The 22,345-nt window shown below is 43.8% G+C and overlaps 1 protein-coding gene and 1 long non-coding RNA gene across 3 annotated transcripts in view; one reads left to right on the top strand and one right to left on the bottom strand.

The window, feature by feature from the left end:
• The window catches only part of BNC1 (basonuclin 1), a 28,709-nt gene extending 14,292 nt beyond the window's left edge, over positions 1–14,417 (bottom strand). Inside the window, exon 1 of one of the 2 annotated variants that reach the window (XM_024981995.2) lies at positions 14,263–14,417. In XM_024981995.2, the coding sequence (XP_024837763.1) occupies positions 14,263–14,271 (9 nt within the window). In that variant the 5' untranslated portion in view covers positions 14,272–14,417. Of the gene's footprint in view, positions 1–12,984; positions 13,349–14,262 lie in introns of those variants that run through there. The other variant, XM_024981996.2, reaches the window with a different exon arrangement.
• LOC132343347 (uncharacterized) overlaps positions 13,363–22,345 on the top strand; it is a 79,975-nt gene continuing 70,992 nt past the window's right edge. Inside the window, exons 1-2 of the long non-coding RNA XR_009492124.1 lie at positions 13,363–13,765; positions 17,141–17,238. This is a non-coding gene — a long non-coding RNA (uncharacterized lncRNA). The remainder of the gene's footprint in view (positions 13,766–17,140; positions 17,239–22,345) is intronic.

Below are 22,345 nucleotides of genomic sequence, written 5' to 3'. Positions count from 1 at the left end.
CTACATTTCTCTGATGGCTAATGGTGTTCAGCATCTTTTCAAGTGCTCAGTGGCCATCTGTGTGTCTATTCAGATCTTTTGCCCATTTTTAAATTGGGTTGTATTTTTAGTATTGAGTCATAAGAGTTTTTTATATATGCTAGGTACAAGTCCCTCACCAGATATATGAGTGGCAAATACTTTCTCCAATCCTTGGATTATCCTTTCACTTTCTGCATGATAGCCTTTGAAACACAGATGTTTTCAATTTTGACCAGTTTCTTTTTGAGGTAATGGAATGTTCTAAAGTTCTTAGACAGCAGTGATGTTGCACAACTCAATGAATACAGTGAAACCACTCAGTTGAATTTTATGGTATGTGAATTATATTTTGATAAAAATATAATTTTTAAAAATCAGCCCACTACACTATTAGAATGGTTGAAATCCAGAACATTGACAGTATCAAGTGATTGTGAGGATGTGGAACAACAGAAATCTCATTCATTTTGACAACAATGCAAAACATAAAGCAACTTTGAAACTCAGTTTGGTGGTTTCTTACAAAACTAAACACACTCTTACCACACAATTCAGTAAACTGTATTCTTTGGTATTTAAAAGGAGTTGAAAACTTATCACACAAAAACTGCACATGGATGTTTACAGCTGCTTTATTCATAATTTCTAAGACTTAGAAGCAACCAAGATGTCCTTTAGCAGGCAAATAGGTAAATAAACTTTGGTATGCCCAAACAACAGAATATTATTCAGCATTAAAAGACATGCACTATTAAGCCATGAAAAGACATGGATGAAAAGTAAATGTACATTACTAATTGAAAGAAGACAATCTGAAAAGACTCCATGCTGCACGATTCCAACTATATAACATTCTGGAAAAGGCAGAACTATGGAGACAGAAAAAGTTGGATTAAAGCTCAGCATTCAGAAAACTAAGATCACGCATTCGGTCCCATCACTTATGGGAAATAGATGGGGAAACAGTGTCAGACTTTATTTTTTTTGGGCTTCAAAACCACTGCAGATGGTGACTATAGCCATGAAATTAAAAGACGCTTACTCCTTGGAAGGAAAGCTATGACCCACTTAGCATATTAAAAAGCAGAGATATTACTTTGCCAACAAAGGTCTGTCTAGTCAAGGCTATGGTTTTTCCAGTGGTCATGTATGGATGTGAGAGTTGGACTATAAAGAAAGCTGAGCACCAAAGAATTGATGCTTTTGAACTGTGGTATTGGAGAAGACTCTTGAGAGTCCCTTGGACTGCAAGGAGATCCAACCAGTCCATCCTAAAGGAGTTCAGTCCTGGGTGTTCATTGGAAGGACTGATGTTAAAGCTGAGACTCCAATACTTTGGCCACCTGATGCGAAGAGCTGAGTCATTGGAAAAGACCCTGATGCTGGGAAAGATTGAGGGCAGGAGGAGAAGGGGACGACAGAGGAGGAGATAGTTGGATGGCATCACTGACTCAATGGACATGAGTTTGGGTAAACTCCAGGAGTTGGTGATGGACAGGGAGGCCAGGTGTGCTGCGGTCCATGGGGTCACAAAGAGTTGGACACGACTCAGCGACTGAACTGAACTGATGGAGACAGAAAAAAGACCAGTGGTTGCCAGGGGCTTGACAGGGGTTGGGGAATGAATAGGAAAACACAAAAGGGCATTGAAAATGCTTTGTACAATGATGTAACGATAGATATACAATGTTGTACGTGTTTTTCAAACCCGCAGGATGTACAACAACAAGCGAGAACTCTGAGGTTAAACCATGGATTTTGGGTGATTATGATGTGTCAATGCTGGTTCATCAATTGTTATCAACCAATGAGGGATGTTGAAAATAGGGCAGGCTATGTTTATGTGGATGTAGGGGTTATATGGGAAATCTCTGTATTGCATTGGCCAAAAAATTTGTTTCCATTTTTCGGTAAGAAGTTACCAAAAAACACAAAGTTTTTGGACAGTGCAACACTCTCCTTTCAAATCTTCTGTGAATCTAAAAGTGTACTAAAAAAAAAATAGTCTTTTTAAAAAAAATCAGTGACCTTACTTAAATACAGGTTAAAATTGGCATGATTTGACTGTTATCTACAGTTTCTTTTGGATTACAATGGGCCTGAACAGAAGAACTAGACAGAGATTTTCAGGTGAAGGAATAAGGCTGTTGATAACTGAGGTGTGCAGCAGGTAGCAACAGTGTTACCTAGTCCCTTCAAGAGGCTATGAAAAAACAGGAAATCTAGGGGAAAAGGGCTTCGCTCTGTACTAAGTCATAGACTGTAACACAAAGAACTCCAGATGATCAGAACAGCCTCTCACTCTAATCATGCATACATTCTCATCTGGAGTACACCATCCCCAAAAGGTGAGAACTGGTCTATTCTTTTTATGTATAAAGCACACATACACATACATAAACAGATATACAGTAGATGGTGTGACACTAAAATTTTGTTGGTGAGGCACAGTTAGGAAAAACATTTCCAAAGTCTCCTTAGACGTGTGTGAGGATGAATAATGAAAAAGATTGAGAAATATTGCTCTAATGAAAGACATTATATTACTTTTTCATTATAGAGTTTCTACTTGTATATATATATTGGAGAAGGAAATGGCACCCCACTCCAGTACTCTTGCCTGGAAAATCCCATAGACTGAGAAGCCTAGTAGGCTACCGTCCATGGGGTCGCAAAAGAGTCGGACACGACTGAGTGACTTCACTTCACTTCACTTCACTTGTATATATACATAGACAAATGTATTACATACATAAACACACACATCTAGACTCATATACACATAATTATATAGTTATCTTGGCTGGAAGTTAAAGGATAAAGATGAGTGATGGTTTAATTTCTATTACACACTGTCAAAATTTAGAAGAGCATCATTAGGTTAGTTTGCGGCATTCCTATGTCGTCCAGCTTCTAAACTTCTGCAACTCTCTGAACATCAGCTCACAGGTGAACCAATCATCTATATTCTTTTTTTTCACAGATCTCAATAGCTACCAGCACACTAAGCACTACACTTCTGAAATATTTCACCACCTACATTCTACAAATATGACTGTCTTCAAGGAAATTTTTAAAAGAAGAAAAATTCTTATTTTGGATAATGTCCCTCAAGATGCATTCACTTTTTAAAAACAAGGTATTTGAACTATACAAAGTGAATTCACATTTCAAAAAACAGGACCTATCTGAATCAGAGAAAGATGTCCTTGAGCACACACCTCCTCTACTCACTAAAAAGTGCTTGAAAGGCTCACTACTTCGGACCCAGGACAGCAAAACTATAGAAGGAACAATTCCAAACCCATTTCATAGCCTAAGGTTGAAAGTAATTTTTTCTGCATCTCCTGACACCTAACTCTGTGATGCTGATTTCGCCAGCATCACAGACATTCTGAGCTGGGTAATTCTCTGTGATGGGGGCTGTCCTGTGCATTGTAGGATACAGAGAAGCACCCATGGTGTCTATCCACAGTAACACCTCCCCTCTTCCCCAGTTGTGAAAACCAAGAAGTCTCCAGACATTGCCAAATGCCCCCAGCTGAGACTCCGTGATCTAACCTGACTATTCAGATACAGAAGCTTCTAGTTTGGGGCCTGAATTTTAAGCAGCTTTATCTATAATTCCAGTGTATGAATGCTGCTTTATAAAAAAAAAATCATGTAGTTCTATATGAACTTATTTGAATAAGGCTTAATACAGCTCATTAAACATCTATGGAAATACATCTCAGAGGAATTATTTATGAACTAAAAAAAGCTGATTACAGAGTCTAAGAAAACTTCCAATATTAAAGTCCTTGGGTTTTTCCACCCATCTCAGAATTCCACGATGTAGTAAAATTATAGCACCATTATCTAAAGACAAATTAAAACTCCTAGAGTGAAATCAAACCAAAAATTCTAATTACAGGACGAAAAGTACTCATGTAAATCAAAATGGAAAACTCTTTAAAACTTACATCCTTTCTTTTAGAATTCTGATACTCGTTCCATTCTTCAGAAACATAAAGCAGATGTTTACCACATTCTGAATTCATCAAGGCATGATTATGCTTTTTACGCACTCATTTTAATCAGACTATTTCTGAATTGTTATTAGTCACTTTGATGCTCTACAAATCAACATTCAGAATTCTGGCTTGCTTTTTTGTCACTGTCATTTGCTCATTCATCCACCCAGAAATTACTGACACACCTAGCAAGGGATGGATGCTTTAGTTATTTGCAGTCTTGGGCTACAAAGTCTGGAAAGTTATGACCTAGATATTAGGTAGATTTGAGGGCCCTACTTCCTCTCCTGGATACCTGTCATCTACCTTGAGCATGGCTAGATGCTGCCATGGGCCTCCTGTCAGAAAGGCTGACTGCAGTTCCTAGCAGCAGCCGGAATGGGCACATGGTGGGGAGCATGCACAGACATCCACTGCTGGACAGTGTGGGCCTTTGATGGGATTTGAATTATTGAGCTTGAGAATAGAAACTACCCACTTCAAAGCTATTTTCATCTCTAGTACATGCAAACATTTTCATATCACTGAAGATAAATTCAGGGGGATACTCTTGGGGGACCAGATGGAATGCGGCAGGGGAAAAATCACAGGACTTTTGGGGTTTCCAGACTCATGATACTGACCATCTGAGGAGAGTCATTCGTAATCTGGCTCAGGAACAGAACTGAATTGCATACCAGCCAGACAGCTTTGTAGCATCAAGTTAATCTGCCTTAATAGTAGCCACTAGCCACATGTGGCTATTTAAAATTAATTAAAATAAAAATTCAGTTTTTTAGTCACTGTAGTCACATTTCAAGTGTTCAGGAGCCACAGGTGGCCAGTGGCTACTACACAGGACAGCAGAAGCAAGAACATTTCCATCATCACACAAAATCCTACTGGACAGTTCTGAGTCCAATGGTTAGAAGAGCTACTCTTCCAGCATCTGTCTGTCCACACGGCGGCATTCGTATGGAATAGGTGATCTCATTCAGTCCACACTGCCTCACTGTGGGGCAGGAATTATTCTCAGGAAACTTAAATTTACAGAAGATCTGTAATTTTCACAAGGTCACATAGTTTGTGATGGTGATTATTTATCATGTGTGAGGGACTGCAGTAAGCAGTACCAATGAGCTATTTCATTTCTTACTACCATCCCATTTTATAGATGAGGAAACTGAAGAACTTATGGGCTACTTGAAAGTGGTCTCAAATTTGGATATTGAGGGCAGGTTATATCTTGGAATACCAATATTTGGTACTAACTGCATTTGTATTTATGGTTTCATTTAATCTCAATGGCAACTATAAGAACATTAAAGTTTCACATGGTAAAGAAACCCCATTCATTGAATAAATATTTATTGTTTATGAGCCAGGCTTTCTAAACTCTGGAGGCTAAAGTGTTGAATGAGAATGGTAAGTCCTTGCCCTTGAGGAGGAGGGAGACAGAATAAACAAGTAAACAGACAATACCTTTTCAGAATAAGGCAGGTGCTATTAAAGAAACATGCAGAAAACTTTGCTAGCAATTTTCCTGGGTGGCATGGGGAGGTGGGGTAGTGCCTTTCAAACAGGGTCATCATTAAAGGCTTTTGAAGAGAAGACACCTGAACTGAGTTCCAAGGGATGGCAAGGGGCCAGTGAAGAACTGGAGACCGAAGGCAGAGGGCAGAGCAAGTGCAAAGGCTCTGGGGCATGAAAAGAGGCTGGAGGTGTTCAGGGAACAAAAAGGGGCAAGGGCAGCTGGAGTGCAGTTATAAGTTCCATGGTAGAAAATGACGGTCAGAAAGGTGACAGAACCACTCTGCACAGGATCTCATGGGGAAGGCCAAGGAGTATGGATTTTGTCCTGAGTCTAACAGTGAGTCATTGAAAAAAGTATGAAACTATTAATAATATGATTTGCCTGCTAAAGTAACACCTCTGGATGCATAGCTGGGGAAACTGAACTCCTTCCTAAACTCCTTCTCATCATACTGAGCATCTTTCTCTGAGAGACACTGCAATTAATGAGGCACATTAATGAGGATATACAGATAGAGAGTGGAAAAGACCAAAGAGAACAGCAAAACTGCTGTTGCTACCAGGCCTATGACAGATCTTAGGTCCTCTGGGCTCTGGTGATCTGACTCTGCACAGACAGAGCTACAAAAAATACCTATGATAAAAACCTCCCCAAACGTTGTTCCATAATGAATCGTCCCTGCAAGGGGCAACAAGACAAGTGAAACTCCAAACCTCGTGGCTAGCATTGGATCTGCTATTCTGTAAGCTTTCCAACTGGTATTAAGAGAATAAGGAATGAACCAATGAGAGAGCCGCACCATGCTTATTAATTACAGACACACATCCAATATCCTTTGCCTGATCTGCCTTGGTAAAGAATCTGCCTGTAATGCATGAGACCCAGGTTTGATCCCTGGATGGGGAAGACCCCTGGAGAAGGTAATGGCAACCCACTCCAGTATTCTTGCCTGGACAGAGGACCCGGCAGGCTACAGTCCATGGGGTTGCAAAGTCCAGTTAGTTGCTCATGAACGAGCGACTAATAATTTTGGTGGCCAGATCACTAAGGACTGATGTGTGTAAGTATAAGTTGTTGCGTAGAGGTTTACAAAAAGCTCTTTACAAATGGGAGCTGACTCAGCTGGAGGACTTTTTTTTTGCCATTCTTCCTTCTTCCCTCTTGGAACAAGAGCATGATGCCTGGACCTCATAGGTGCACATGAGCCCAACCTTGAAATCAGGCCCTAAGGATAGCTGAGCAGAAAGGATGGCAACTATTATTTAGGAGCTTTTTCACTAAGCAGCAGCCAAGTGCCATTCCTAATTTACACACTGATCTTCCTATTGACTGTTAAGAGTCCCTTGGACAGCAAGGAGATCAAACTAGTCAATCCTAAAGTCCCTGGAAGGACTGATGCTGAAGCTGCAGATCCAATACTTTGGCCATTTGATGCGAAGAGCTGACTCACTAGAAAAGACTCTGATGGGAAACACTGAGATGGTTGGATGGCATCACCAATTCACATGAACTTGGTCGAACTCCTGGAGATGGTGAGGGACATGGAGGCCTGGCATGCTGCAGTCCATGGGGTCACAAAGAATTGGACACGACTTGGTGACTGAACAACAACTTCCTATTGACTGCGGAGAAGGCAGCATAAAAATTATGCAAAAAAACTACTATTAATAGTAGAGATCACCGAAGCCAAGTTTAGAGTTTATGGTCCTCTCTTTGAGTGTGAGATTCTAAGGTTGGGCCAGATTCTCAGTTCTAAGAATCATAATTTCCCAACTTGAAATCAAAGGATCTGGTCTGCTAAATCACAAATCACTTTTTAAAAGTCACCAAGCTTTGGAGGAAAAGTGATTCAGGTTGTTCCAAACTGTATTTTTAAATGTTGAATATAGACAATTGCTTTTCATATGTTTGAGTCCTGGAAATCTACACTGCATATCAAAAACTGCCAATCTATAATACAAAACATGTTCTAAAGTGGCTAGACCACCCTTACTTTTGGGGAGAGGACTTCTTTCTTTTCATTTATAGTGACAATGTATTTCCATTCTCTCCTGGCTGCAGATCTAGCCTTCCTCGTTTGGAAAAATGCTTGATTCAAGGGTGGGAGATCTCTACCCCATTGCTCTTTGCCTCTTACACACATTTTGTACTTCTAACTTCTCTTACTAGAATTGGCTTTGTTGTTGTTGCTGTTGTTCCCTACTTTCCCTCCTGCCATTTTTCTCTAACTTCTTCCACTTTCCATTAAGTTTTTCTAACATATGCAAACCCACAGAGTTACAACTAGGATTCTAAAAGTAGTATCATTGTTTGCCAGGTGTCCCAGGACAACTCCGTGAAGGGAGAAGAAAATCCATGTGGTCCTTTTGTGTGAGGCAGTTTATCCGCTGCTGGCAGCACCATACTGAGGTCCACCTGGAGAACTCTACATGGACCAGAAGTGTATCGTGCCATCGTCTTCCACAGTAGTTTGACAAAATGAAACCAAAATCTTAACGAATTGTTTTTTTGTTGTTGTTGGGGGGGGGTGTCATCATTTGTTTTTAACACATCTACCATGTACAGGTAATAATTAACAGTGGGGAGCCTCGGGGAGACAGGAGGAGGAACTCCTGGTGTCTGCTCTAGGGGAGCAAGCACATGGCTTCACTGGGAAAGGAAAACCATGCATCCTGGTTGACCAAGAATTGCTGAACAGAGAATATGATTTGCTAAAAATTAGTGCGAGCCATTCAGTATTACTAGAACCTAGTAAATTCAAAAGATAGTAAAAACAAATGTAAAACTCACTGGCCACCTTTCGAGGATGCTATGGAACCAAAAAAATGGTTAAAAAAAAATAAAGAATCAAGCACGCATCCTTTTTTATACAAAATGTACTGCAAGGCAAGCAAATGGCTGATGAGGCAAGGACTCTCTTTAGAGTATTCCAGTGAATAAATAAATGAAGAATTAGAATACTAGCATTCTGCAACTCTTAACGAAAAGACAACAACCAGGTCGCTTGCCTCAGCATTGGAGGATACATACTACTACATATGGGTGTTCTCGCCCCAGAAGTTCGAATCTGAATTAGATCAAGCCTTTTGGTATAGGGGATGGAGGAATGCTTAAACTTTCCTCACAAAGATATCACAAGGATTGTATGACATCCTTGTGTGACATCACAAGAAAACAAAACCCCAAATCAGGCCGGGGAGTACTCCATAAGACAAATGACCCAGTTTTTTCAATAGGTAAATTGCAAGGAAAAAAGTAAAACATAAATTTGTAGATTAACAGACACAATTTATGGACCTTATTTGAATCCTGATTTGAACAAATCAATGATAATATAAACTTCAAGAGACAACTGAAGGAATCTGAACACTTAGAAATTTAACGACATTCCAAAGTTATTGTTAATTTTTAGGTGCTAAATGGTCAGAATACTGCATTTCTTTAAAAAGAGCTTTTTATTTTAGAGCTACATATTAAAATACTTATGAATGAAAGTTTGAATGTTCAGGATTTGCTTCAAAGGAATTCAGTGTTGATGATGGTGAGGGAAATGGGTAGAAGAAACAGACGAAATGGGATTGGCTCAAAGTTGATCACTGTGGAATCCCCAAGCACGTATCACCAAGCATTCTTAAACTAATCTAATTTTGCTTAAAATTTTGAACAACAAAAAGTGAAAAAAAAAGATAAATCAAGACTCCACCTCTCCCCCCAATTTTAGTTTTGAGTAAGACGGTGTAGAGGGAGAGAGCAATGTTACGTAGAGGCCAGAGGAGTCTTCATGCTCTCAACAGTGCACACAAGAAACACCACAGTCTGTGTGTCAGGCCCAGGAGGCTGATTTCTGTCATGGGCAATGAGAGCTGACTCAGAAAGGCAAAACAGGGTTGGGGTGGGGGTGGGCTGTCCAGATGGGCAGCCACGAGTCTCTCTCTTAGGTTCATGGAATCATTAGGTTCTTAACAATGGGAAGACAAGCGTTTACTGTGAGCCTGGTTGAAAGAGGGATGTGAGAAGCCTCAGAAACCGGGAAGGTGGCATCTGCAATATAAAAATGACACTGAAGGAAAACTGACAGAATCTGGTTTCTCACTGCAAGGATGGGGATGAAAAGAGAGGCTGGTCAAAGAAGACTGAGAGGGTGGAGAGGGGTCTGGCAGAGAAAAGGGCAGGTGGGAGGTAGAACTCAGGGAACAGATGTTGGGCCAGGTCTACCTGTGAGTAGAAAGCATGCGTGACACACGTGGAGTGTTCTCTTGCTGCTCAGTTCAAAGAGGGAGATGGGGAAAATACTTGTTCTTTTGATCTCTATAAATCAAAGTATAAACTCTGTGCCAAACTAATTTAACAGCTGTGCCTTTTTTTCTTAAAATTATTAGTTCTAAAAACAGAAAATATAAAAAGCAGAAAAATATGCAAATAAGACCATAGAAGCCAAACCAAATATTTCTTCTTTAAAAAGCTACAACAACAGCAACAAAAATCTATAGTTATATAAATGATACAGATACATTTTTTTTCTCCTTTATGTGTGAGAGACCTTAGTTGTGATTTTCAGAAACCTTTGATAACAAAAAAATGGAAAAACGTTATTCATGTAGGGAACTTCTGGACACAACTGTCAACCTAGGGAAAAAGAAATAAAAACCAAAACAAAAAAACCCCCAACACATTTACACTTCAGGATAATTCTAACCACACAAACAATGCTAGTTCACCCTTTCTGCTGTTGCAAAATAGTGATGAAATTATGAACATTGCTAAGTAAAATTCTGCAAACCTTTCAGGGACTTAGTGAGAACTAGATTTTAAAGACTAAATATACTAAAAAAAATCCTGAGATTTCCCAAACGAAGTTTTTAAAAAGAAAAGATCAGATTTACGTATGCCATCCTGATCACAGTCTTAACATTCAGCATGGTGTTATTGTGAAACAGAGTTGTCTGTATAAAAATTTTATCCTCATAAGGAATAATGAAAGAAATAATCAGAGGGCTACAGAAGGAGAACAATGCTTCTGGAAGCTGATGCAGAATTGAAAACAACTTTGATGTTCGCTAGCACCTACTGAAGGATCACACAAAGAATCTGTAAGAGTAGACAAAGTAATATAACTCTGTGAAGAAAGTTAGCAGCCTGGATTAAGTTTACTTGAGACAACCATTTCCTTCCACGTAGGCTGTTTGGACCTGGCCTTCACAACATTTTATTTGTCTGTCTCTCTATTCTCTCACATTAGCTAACTGAAATTATCAGCCCCCACCGGCTAGGCAGAATCCTCCTGTGGTACGTTAGGCTGGTTTATAATCATGAGTCCATGTGTGGACTGGAATAGCGACAGCTGGTTTGCTTATTCATGCAAAGTTTGAGGAGACCCCAAGTTGGACCCTGGCGAACCAGGTCTGCTCTGTTTAGACCCACCCTTTCTGGATAAAATAGGCATGTGTCTGAGTAGAGAAATGGGGCTGCACCGTAATCTTGGAATTTCCAGAATTAGGAAAAAGGGCTTCAAAGAATGACAAGAGCAAATAAGGTTTTTTAGGTGGAAACCAATGTAAAAAAAAAACAAAAAAAAACAAACCCTTTCCAGATGCCTCTTCTGTGCAGATCCAGTTATCTTTAACATCTCTCAGAAAAGTCATCAAAAATAAAATATCTAAATAAATAACATTTCAAAATCTATAGACTGCTCAGAATAGTAATTTCGAAAATCTATTGACTCTCTAAATCTCGATCTCAGATTATCAAAAAGATGTGCTGCTCAGCACTGAGATTTCACCTTAGCTGTGATATTTCTCCTTCTTTTAAAACAGGACTGTTTCTGACAAAAGTAACTCATTCTAAATGACATCTGTAGAGGTGAAAATTCACCCTGGGGTAAAGCACTTGCTCCTCCTGCAAGTAATTTACCTCGTGGAACCTTCAGGGCAACTCTTTAATGGCCACTGTCAAAATAACTTCTAAAGCCATACACAAAAGCTAAAAGACACTTATACCCCTCACCCTGTTCACTGTGGTTTAACTGTACTGGCAAACTGAACTTTTCAAATGTCTTCCCATTTATATTTATCCCTAGGCGTTCATAAATTCTAAGTGTATGCTTAAACGACAGTTATGATTTGTTCCACAGGGAAACCAATATGGCTCTTCTCACCCAATAGGTTGGTTCATCCTTCTTCCCAAGCTGAGGTACAGAATGCCAGCATGGGCTCGGGACGCAGGCCTAACTGCTGCATGGGAGAGGTGTGAAAAATTAAAATAATATAAAGGTAACTCTCTGTGCAAACTTTATGCTTCTACTGCAATAACTCCATTTGGGTTAATATGTCTAGTGTGAATTATAACCAAAACAAACAGATCATCATTCCACATTCCTGTAGATATCAACAGCCAAATCACTACTTCAAACTCACTACACTCTCTGATTGAAAAAGAAGCATCCTTACTATTCTGAAGGGAATACAACAATGGACATAGATGATATTCCAAATTAAATTATGCAGATGTCTGAACATGAGTTCCCAAAACATGAGTAGTACTTCTGCTAAGTGAAGATTCCACCACTTCTCAGCATTTAGCTGCAACAGATCATGTTCAACCAACTTCCTTGGTGAAATTAAAGTCAGCAAACTTATAAGGTGAGAAATCAAATAATGACACATCTTATTCTTTTAGGTATGCCACAAAGGATAAAGCTATTTATCAAAATTTATTTTAGCAAAAGCGGTGGCTATCTTTCCACACCTATATAAAGCAAAAATCAAATCTTGGACAATCTATAACATCTGAAGTAATGTTCTTTTACGTGATGCACAAAAGTTTTATTTTGACATATTCAATTTAAATGAAATATTGATATATCAAGAGATTTGGGGACAAAGGAAAAGCCATATTTATCACTGAACAAAACTGTTAACATATAAGCACATACTCGCAACCAAGAGTCTAAGAAATCTTATGAAAAGATGCCATGAAATCCAACAGCAAATTAAAATAGTAAGGAACAGGACACCAGAAAAAGAAATGACCTGCTAAATGCTGTTTTTCAATTCACTTACTGTCAAGCCAAAATCTTTGTTGCTTTGATAAGAATATGCTTTTTAAAAAATGGTTGCTAAATCTGCTCTATGAATCCCAAGCTGTAGGAATACATATTTCCCCCTACACACACACACACACACACACACGCATACACACCCCGACAGGGATTCCCAGGACACCAGCGGGGCCTCTTTTAGGCCCCTTAAGTGTTAACAGCAGAGGCCTGGCTGCGACCAGGCGTCTGGCCCCATTTAAACGCCCTGTCTTCAGAGGGCTGCGGTGAGCACAGCCATAAAACGAGGGGACATTACTGAACCTTAGCGTGTCTGATCCTCCCCCCAACAACACACAACTTTACTCATACAATTAAGGCTGCTAGTTGGCATTCCATTTAACTGTCAAAGTCAGGCCGGTGGCAGCCCCGCCGCCACAAAGAGATGCCTTAAATGAGAAGAACATGTTTCTACACCGCATTTGAGAAAGTTTGGCTCCGAGCTATGCGCTGATTAATATCAGATCTCCTCCTTCACTCGCCGCTCTCGACAATCTTGTCACATCTGGCTGACAAATCCTTAGGAGCTTATGCAAAGCCGGGCGGCCGCTAGGGCTTGGGGTCTGGCCCGAGGAGCAGCGGGGACCACGCAGTGGCCGCCGCCCCCTTCTCCGCCCGCCGGGGGCCCCCGGTCCACCGCCCCGCGGGCCGGGACGCTGCTTCGGAGCGCGGGAGGAGAGCGGTCGCGGCACCTCCAGGCCGGGAAACCTAGGGCGGCCCGGGATTCGACACCGCCGCCGGCTCCGCAGCCCGGTCCGGCCCGGTCACCCGCAGGAACCCCGTACCCCCCAAGGGCCAGAGCCCCGTCTGTTAGGCTCGGACGTGGAAACACTTGAGCCCGACCCCGATTCCCGGGGCTGCGGCAACATCTCGTGCTGAACCGTTCCGCGCACCCGGCAGGTCAGCTGGAACGTTTATAAAAACTGACCCTGAACCCTCGACTCTCTGCTGTCCCAGGAAGCCCCCAGACCCGACCGCGTCTCCATTTGTAGTTTTGTACAAAAGACTCCCATCCCCATCCAACCACCCCATCCCGACAGGAGCCCCCGTCACTGCCCCTCGCCCGGCTCCGCAATTCTCTGAGGGACCCGAAGGCACGTTCAGTTCTCCAGAAACAAAATCCAGGTGAAAAACGGTCACTTTAAAATAGCAGCTGTGTAATTAATTCTGCGCTAAGAGCGGTTGAAACAGTTAGTCCCAACGTACTGGACCGAACAGTGGAGGTGCTGAGGGGGCGGGAAAACGCGCGAAGGGAGGACGCGGCCGCCCGGTCCTTCCCGACCCCGCACTTTCGACGCTTCGACGCGGCCCCGGGGACGCCGGGGACCCGCCCTCGCCCGCCGACCCCGGTCTCACACCCGGAGCGCGTCGGGCAGCTCCGGGGCGTCGGGCGGAGACGGGTCCGGGCGCCCCCACGGGCCCTCCCCACCGCGGAGACGCTCCCTCACGCCTGGCCCCGGAGAAGGGCCGCGCCGCCGCCGCCCCTACCGCGCAGGTGGCCTTCGGGGAGGTGGCCCGGGGCGCGCCCCCGAGAACCGAGGGGCCCCGGATCCGAGTGGCGTTCCCGGCCGCCCCACCCCGCGCGCTGAGGGCCCCGCGTCCGCGGAGGGCGCCGTGCTTACCTCGGCCATCCTGCGGCCACTGCAGTGCCGGGGCTACCGGCGCGTGTCTCCGTCCCGGGTCGCCCCGCGTCCGCCCCAGCTCGGCGGGCGCCGCCTCATCCAAGCTCCGGCCGTCGGGGCCCGCCGCGGCGAAGTGGGCGGCTCCCCGGGCGCCCCGGCCGCGCGGCGCGGTGGCCGCCCCCGCCCGCCGCGCACCGCGTGTGCCCGCACGCCCGCCCCCTGCGCCCCGGGGGGCGCCCCTCCCCCTCTCCCCTCCCCCTCCCGCCGGGCCGCCGAGTCGCCCGCGGCTGAGGCGCTGCTGCTGTGCCGCCGGGAAGCCGCCTCCCGCCGGGGCGGCCCACGAACGCGTTAAATCGATGCAGCTGAGGCGAGGCCGTGGCCCCGGCAGACAGCGGAGACCTCGCCGGCGGCCGGCGCGGAGGTGTCTGCCCCCGCTGGGCTTGAAGGCACTTGTCGGGAAAGACACGGACGTGTCGATGTTTGCCTATCCCGGGGAAGGGCGAAACGCTCTGAAGTTCTCTCTCTGGCTCCCATCGCGGGCGATGATCCTGCAGCCCTGCCCACCCCGGGGCGCACTCGGGGTCCCACCACGGCCAAGAAGAGGGCTGTGCCACCCTCATCACCAAAAACTTTATTACCAGAGGAAGTGGTGGTGGGGGTGGGGGACGTATCCCAGGATGTGGAGAAAGGAGGGCGCCAGGAAGGTTTATTACAACCGCTAACGGGGCAGTCCCGCTTCCTTTCTGTAGTGTGAGTTAGTCAGTTCCCGCTTTACCGAGTCCCGAGGACGAGTGACTGCTCTCTAAGCCTCAGTTGCTTCCGTTGTAGAATGGGATTAAGTTTTCACCTACCTTATGGGATGTTAAGGACAAAATGAAATGTCCTGGGAAACCTAGCAGGAACTCAGGCCCCCATGAGGAGAAGGGGAGGCGGCCTGCGGGGGGAACCTGGCCTTCTGTCCTGGGGACACACCGTCCTTCACCTCTAGGAGCAGACAGACATGGCCTAGGGCTGCTGAAACAGGACCCAGCTTTTCTTCTGCCCCGCGCTGGGGCAGACGCAGACCCTGCAGGAGAGTCTTGCCTTCTCTCCCTTTTCAGGTCCCTAAAAGAATTCTCTGAAGGCTTTCAGGTCCCTAAAATAATTCTCTGAAGGCTGGACTTAGTGGGGATCCTGCCTTCATCTCCCCCAGTTTATCCCACCTACTTTGCTGCTAGTGAAGATCTTTGAAGGAGAAAAAGAAAAAAAAAAAAAACCAAAAACTTTGCACATTGTGAAAAAAGATATGAAATGGAAGGGAAAAGAAGGGAGTTGCAGACATTCAGACAGAGGGTCCTGGCTCTGAACCTCACAGACCTCTGAGTGGAAAAGGAGAGAAAGGAGCAGCTGTGGTGTCTGTGGAGGAAAGTAGGAGAATATGGCCTTCATGGAGTAGTCCAGAGAGCTCCCGCTGCCTGTGCCTGGCAGGCTGGACACACACATCTTGCATCCTGGTTGTGCCCTGGGTCTGCAGCGTGGTGCCCTTCCGTGCAGGTATGAGGTTGCCTGACCTCCTGTGATGGTCTCTCTTTGCCCTGCCTTGGCAAGGTGTTGGCAAGATGCATTTTCTCACATGAATGTTTTTATTATGAAGCTTTGCTTTGTGAATTGCAAACCTAAACAGCTTACCTTCCGTTCATATCCTCCTCCTTCCCACTCCCAGCATTTTGACCTTTCTCCTCCTCTCTGCCTGTTGTAATGCAATGCATCCTTCAGGACCTTTCTCAAATGTCACCGCTTCTCAGAGGCCTTCCCTGATCCACCAGCCCTCCACTCCGCCTGCTTTTGTCCTCTTCTGACCCACAGGCACTTGCAGCTGAGTCTCTTATTGTGCTTATTACTTTCTCTAGCCTGGTCGTGATGTGTCCTTGTCTTGACTTCTTTGGTCATTACTCATCTTAGTGACTTCTGTGTTACGAGTTGCTGCAGCAGACAAAGCCCAGGTTTTGGAGTTAGAATGGTTTGGGTGTAGCTGGTTCCCACAATTGGAAACCGGTTGAGGAGGACAGCTTTCTTAGTCTCACTGTTCTCATCTTTAAAAGTAGGTATGAAGTCCTGTCCTAGTTAGATAGGTAGAGTTAAATAAGATAGTTTCTGTTCTGTGAACGCTATTCTACTCCCTTTCTGCTGCTTGTAAAACTGATCTTGTAATTAATTTAAATTCATTTCCAGAGAAGTTCTTGGTTTCAGCATTCTTGAATAGCCGTATAGGCTTATAAATACACTGAAATGTCAAAGACCCAGACAGTGGCCCAGCTGTCTTATTGACAATTTTAGTCAGTATCTTTGTGTTGTAAAATTAATTTACAACTTAATTATATTTTAGTAAAACCTTTCACTAGAAGCAAAAATCAGGATCAACCTGTTTAACTCTAGTTACAGACAAGGAGGATTTTTGGCAATACACAATTTGAAAATGTGAAAAAAGCCTGTCTGTTCCAACATGCACCGTTGGGATACACATATGCATGCATGCATGCTCAAGGATGTCCTTACTCCTTGTGACCCTATGAACTGTAGCCCGGCAGGCTTCTCTGTCCATGGGATTTCCCAAACAAGAATATTGGACTGGGTTGCCATGCCCTCTTCCAGGGTATCTTCCTGACCCAGGGATCGAACCTGCATCTCCTGCATTGGCAGGCGAATGCTTTAGCACTGTGCCACCTGGACACCTGAGGATGCACGTATACATTTCTCCAAATGTGACAATTTGGACCCATATAGGGAATCAGTTAGGACTAGATGAAAATTGCTGATTTATTTTCTACAGGTTCATTGAAAACCATATACCTACCTGATAAGTGTGACTTCTGACGTCAGCCTTCCTATTTATTCCCAGATTTGATGGACTTCTCTGCCTCTCCTTGGAAACATGTAAGCAGAAACTGGGCCAGAGAAACCACCCCTGAATGAAGAAAAGGATGTGGCACTAGCTGGGTAAGGACCATCCAGACCATGCTTCTCTTCTTCTGGTCAGTAATGGGCATGAGTTTCCTGTCTCCAGGCCTCAGCTTCTTCAGCTGGTGAATGGTGTACCCCGAGGGCCTACCCCGTTCTCACAGTTCTCCCTTTTTGCCTCTGTGTGCTTCTTTGCTTCAGCCTGGCCATTTCTTGTTTGTGTCCAGTTTGTTGTTGTCGTGAGCATAAAAAAACAGTATCTTCACTGATACCAGGGATTAAAAAAAAGCTTTATTAAAAAGAGTAAAAGTTGAGAAGGCGTAAATTAAGAAAAGCCCTGTGACCTGTTCTTAAGGAGGCATAAAGCTGCTCTGTTTCGTTGTTTTTTTTTAAGTAATTCCTTTTAAAAATATTTTTATTTATTTATGACTGTGCTGGGTCATTGTTGCTGCATGGGCTTGTGGCGAGTGGGGGCTACTCTCTAGTTGCTGTGCCCTTGCCCTTGCTGCTTATGGTGGTGGTTTCTCTTATTGTGGCACATGGGCTCAGCTGCTCCATGGCATGTGAGATCTTCCTGGATCAGGGATCGAACCCTGTGTCTTCTGCATTGGCAAGCAGATTGTTTACTGTTGAGCCACCAGGGAAGCCCAAAGCTGCTCTTCTTAAGTGAGAGGCTTGGCTGGGTTGCCCTGTCCTTGAATGAGGCCTATCCTGGGAGGGTATGCTATGATGGCCCACCCTGAGAACTGTTGGTGTATCCTGAGAGGCGGGGCAACTTTGAGCTGGGGTAGGCAAGACAGGTGGGGGTTGTGTGAACTGAGAGCCAGTGCCTGTGTGAGGTGATCAGTTTTTATTCTGCTTGTCATCAGCTGGGAATGTGGGCTTACTTATGCCAGATTTCCTGAGTTTTCAAGAGAAGCTGGAAATATCCTGATATCTAAAAGTTGGCAACTCATTAAAATTTTTGATAAATACTGTTTGAGTCAAACAAAGTATGTTTTCGGGCTGAATCTGGCCTATGTGCTGTTCATGTGCATGCTCTGCTATATATAGTGATGTCTTCTTTGGGTCCTGGGTTTGTACTATATAGTAGATGTGCAGTAAACATTTGTAGGATGAGTATCACTCCTGATGCAAAATGGCTCAATGCCTACTTTAGCTTTAAATGGAATTCTCAAAAGCCACCTGGAGATTAGTAGCAACCTTTTTGTTCTGGATTCAGAGCTCACTAATGGGCTGATAAACTTTTATTTTTTTTTAAGATTTTTTTTGATGTGGCCTATTCCCAAAGTCTTTATTGAATTTGTTACAGCACTGCCCTTGCTCTGTGTTTCGGCTTTTTGGCCATGAGGCATATGAGATCCCAGCTCCTCAGCCAAGGATCGAACCTGCACACTCCCTCATTGGAAGGCAAATTCCAAACCACTGGAAGTCTCTGGGCTGGTAAACTTTTATAGTGTTTATACACTGATGAGACTGCCTCTAGTTGATAATAGTTCTATGAAATATAGAATTGCCGCTCACTGAAAAACTAATTCTCACAAGAAGTTTTTCTCCAGTGGGAACAAATGAACTTGAAAAAAAATTTTTTTTTTTTAAATTAAAAAAGGGTATTTTAAACCATGGGGTCCTCATTATAAAAAGGAAAAAATCTCCAGCTTTAGCTCTGTGGAGTTTTGGGCACCACTGATGGGAACAGCATATTTCAGGATGGTGTGTGGGTGGCTGCCCCCCTCTCTTCTGATCTTACCTGTGGCTGGAGGAGGAACTGCCCTTGGGCGGTTGGCAGGAGGAATGTGAGGCCAGAGGAGCTGGACAGGGAAAGGCTTCTGACATGCGGGGTGGGCAGAGAGCCATGGCTCTGTCAGAAATCTTCTGAGGTGGCCTCACCTGAGTCCTCCACGTTCCTCAGAGGACGGTGTCGGGAAACACTAGGAGGCAAGAGTCATATTGGCTCGGTCACCTCCCAGCCCAGACACAGACACCTGGTGGCGGCAGGTCTGGGCATATCTGGAGCTCAGCTCAGCAGTGGATCCTGACTAAGCAGCGTTCAGGCCAAACTGCACCCCCCACCCCACCGCCCCCAGCTGCCTGCTGAGGGGCAGGCCGGCCTGCTGCAGGCCTGGCCCAAGTGTTGCAACTCCTTCCCTCCAGCCCCTGGGCTGCTCCCTATGGAGAGGAAGGAGATGAGGCTGTCCCAGAGGTGGCACAGGGTTTTGGTGGCAGAGACCTGTTCGGGTTTCTCCACTTCTCACACAAGGTCAGGGACTAGGGAACCACAATACCCTGAAGGGCCTGCTCCACAGAGGGGAATGCGCTGGGTCTTGTGTTGTGGGTTTGGTAGCCAAGACTGCTAAATCTCAAGGAGGGGATGTCAGAAAAAGAGTGATAAATTCTGTCGTAAATTCCCAGCTGCAAACAAACCCAGGCCCGATTCTCAGCTGCTTCCCTGATCGTGTCTGCCAGTACTGCGGTGTGTGAGCATCACTGGCACTCTCAACAATTGGGAAAGAATACTCATTTCTGACACAGACAGGTCGAATGCTTATGATGGTCTTGCAAGTGTAAGGCTTGGAGAAAATTTTGTGAGTTTGGCTACTACTGTTTTGATATGTTTGGGATATGTGAAGTTAGCTTCTCATTTAATCTGTCCTCCACGGCCTTTAAACAACTGGCGACAGTCATAAGAAGGCCTGCCTTCTGAACAGCTCATTCTCTCTTCACCAAGGCAGTGGAAAGAAAATATTACAAGTGGACCCCTCCCTGTACATTTTTATGTAGTATTACAATTTCAACTCTGAACTCAAGGAGCTCTGTTTCTAAGTAAAGTTTAGAAAAAATACTTAGTTTTTGGAAATCCCTTAGATTGGCCCTTTGCATATCAAGTTGATGGATTTGGAGTGGGTTTTATCAGGAAGGGAAACAAGTGAACATGTGTCAAAAGAAAACTTGTAAGGTTCATTATACTCTGGAATATGGCATCTTCTGCAAATTTAATGACCTATTATTCAAGTCAAAGGAGAAAATATTTGGGTTCCTATAACTGAGAATTCAAGATTAGGTCATATTACTTTTGGAAATTGGGAAAGAAAGGGTTAGGGAAGATGGACCATAGGATGGATTTTAAATCATTCTCAATTACCCACTGATAACAAACTAAAAATATTTCTTTGGGAGTATTCTTAAGGGAAAAGAGAGCTGTTGGAAAAACAAACTTAGAGTTATGCATTTTAAGTTTTTGAAGCAGTAAGAACCATCTTAAAATTTTTCATATCAAATTTAGAGGAAATAGATTGCTTTTTATAGCCCTCATCTCTGATACGGAATAAAGATTAACTAGGGGACTTCCCTGGTGGTCCAGTGTTTAAGACTCCGAGCTCCCAATTCAGGGGGCCCAGGTTCGATCCCTGATTGGGGAACTAGACCCTGCATGCCCCAATGAAGATCCCACGTGCTGCAACTAGCACAGCCAAAAAAAAATTATCATCCAGAGTTTATGCATGAAAAAGGATTGCAACAGATGCTATGATGTGATTGCCTCCTCAATCTCCATTTCATTCCTTCTAAAGCATGTAGCAGCTGTTTATCCTAGGTAGGGACCCAACCTGAACCCCACAGGTGATTGGTTCAGGTGAAAGACAGTAAAAGTGTTAGTTGCAGAGTTGTGTTCGACTTTGTGATTCCATGGAGGGCTCCACTCTCCATGGAATCCTCCCAAAGAATACTGGAGTGGGTTGCCATTCCCTTCTCCAGGGGATCTTCTGACACCGAGATCAAACCAAGGTCTCCTGCATTGCAGGCAGATTCTTTACCATATGAGCCACCAGGGAAGCCCCAATCAACACCAAGGTATTTTCCTGGTCAGAGGGATTGGTTCTATCATAGGCCAATCAGCTCAAAGCTCAGGATTTTTGCTTGATGGTTATGGAAAGCCAAATTCTTCTTTCCCCATTGTCATGAAGGAGTCATATAATCTCTGATGTTACCTGTAGCTGAAGCTTTGATCAAACCATGCACGAAGCCTTAAGCCTTTTAGATTTGTGAACAGTTAAACCAGTTTTATCATGTAAGCCAATTTGAGTTTTTCCTCCTTACAGAAATAGAAATAGAAAGCTTCTCTGCTGATGTAGAACTTATATTCAGTTTTACTGGAAGATTATTCTGGGATAAAGGATAAATGAAATACCAAGTGCCCTCTGTTATAACAGTCTTTGTTCAATCTTTCACTCTCAGATGATAAAAGATTAGGAGAATCTCCAAACACAGACCTTAAATCCACAAATCCAGGGCAGGTGAGGAGATCCTTCTAATTAAAGCACATCGATTTTTCTGGTCATGCTTACCTCCTTGATCCTAAGTAAAATATTTTCCAGAAATGCACTGACCACATACTTTAATTTTTGAAGAGATTTTTCTTCTTGGCTTTTGAGATTCAGAAGTTAGGGACTGCTGATTCTTACTGTATCTAGAACAGGGCTCTTCTGGTGCTTCTTAAATAGGGGCTAACCTAAAAATGTGTATATGAAGGGATTTAAAAACACATTCTTGACTTGTAGCTTCTTAAAAGTACCTTCTTATAAAATGGCATAATTGAAGACTTCTAAAAATGTAATTGCCAACTGCACTTGGGGATCCACTTTGTCAAACTGTGGCTTCTAACACCTTGTCTCGACACCAAATCAGTTTTGATACCGACATTTCTCAGAGGTGTGGCTTGAAATCCTCAAATTACCACACAAGTTTTAACAGGCCAGTTTTGTCTGTCACCAGAAGTTTAGTAATTAACAAAATGCCCCAGCACTAATGGTTTATCCAAAGGCAAGTCAGTAAGAGACATTATACAGGAAACAGACCTGTTGGCTCATGAAGGAACTTACAGAAGGAGCACCCCAGGTACATGTTATGCTCAACTTGGACCCAGTCACTGAAGCTCAGTCTGAGACTTCAAAGGGAGACCAGAAGCAAGCCGTGGGCATAGAGCCTGTATATTAAAATTGAGTGACCTTCGTAACGTCCGTTCCAGGAGTCACACACCTCCGAATCATTTTCACAGCCGTGGGTATTTCGCAACAGCCTTTGTTACACAGCTTCTAATCAAAGCTAGTGGTTTTCTTGGGAGTCTGAAACAGAGCACATAACAGCCAGT

The sequence above is a fragment of the Bos taurus genome, chromosome 21 (genome assembly GCF_002263795.3).
Source record: "Bos taurus isolate L1 Dominette 01449 registration number 42190680 breed Hereford chromosome 21, ARS-UCD2.0, whole genome shotgun sequence".
In the NCBI taxonomy this organism is placed as follows: Eukaryota; Metazoa; Chordata; class Mammalia; order Artiodactyla; family Bovidae; genus Bos; species Bos taurus.
Note: the sequence above shows the minus strand (reverse complement) of the source record. Positions and strands in the feature narration are given on the sequence as shown.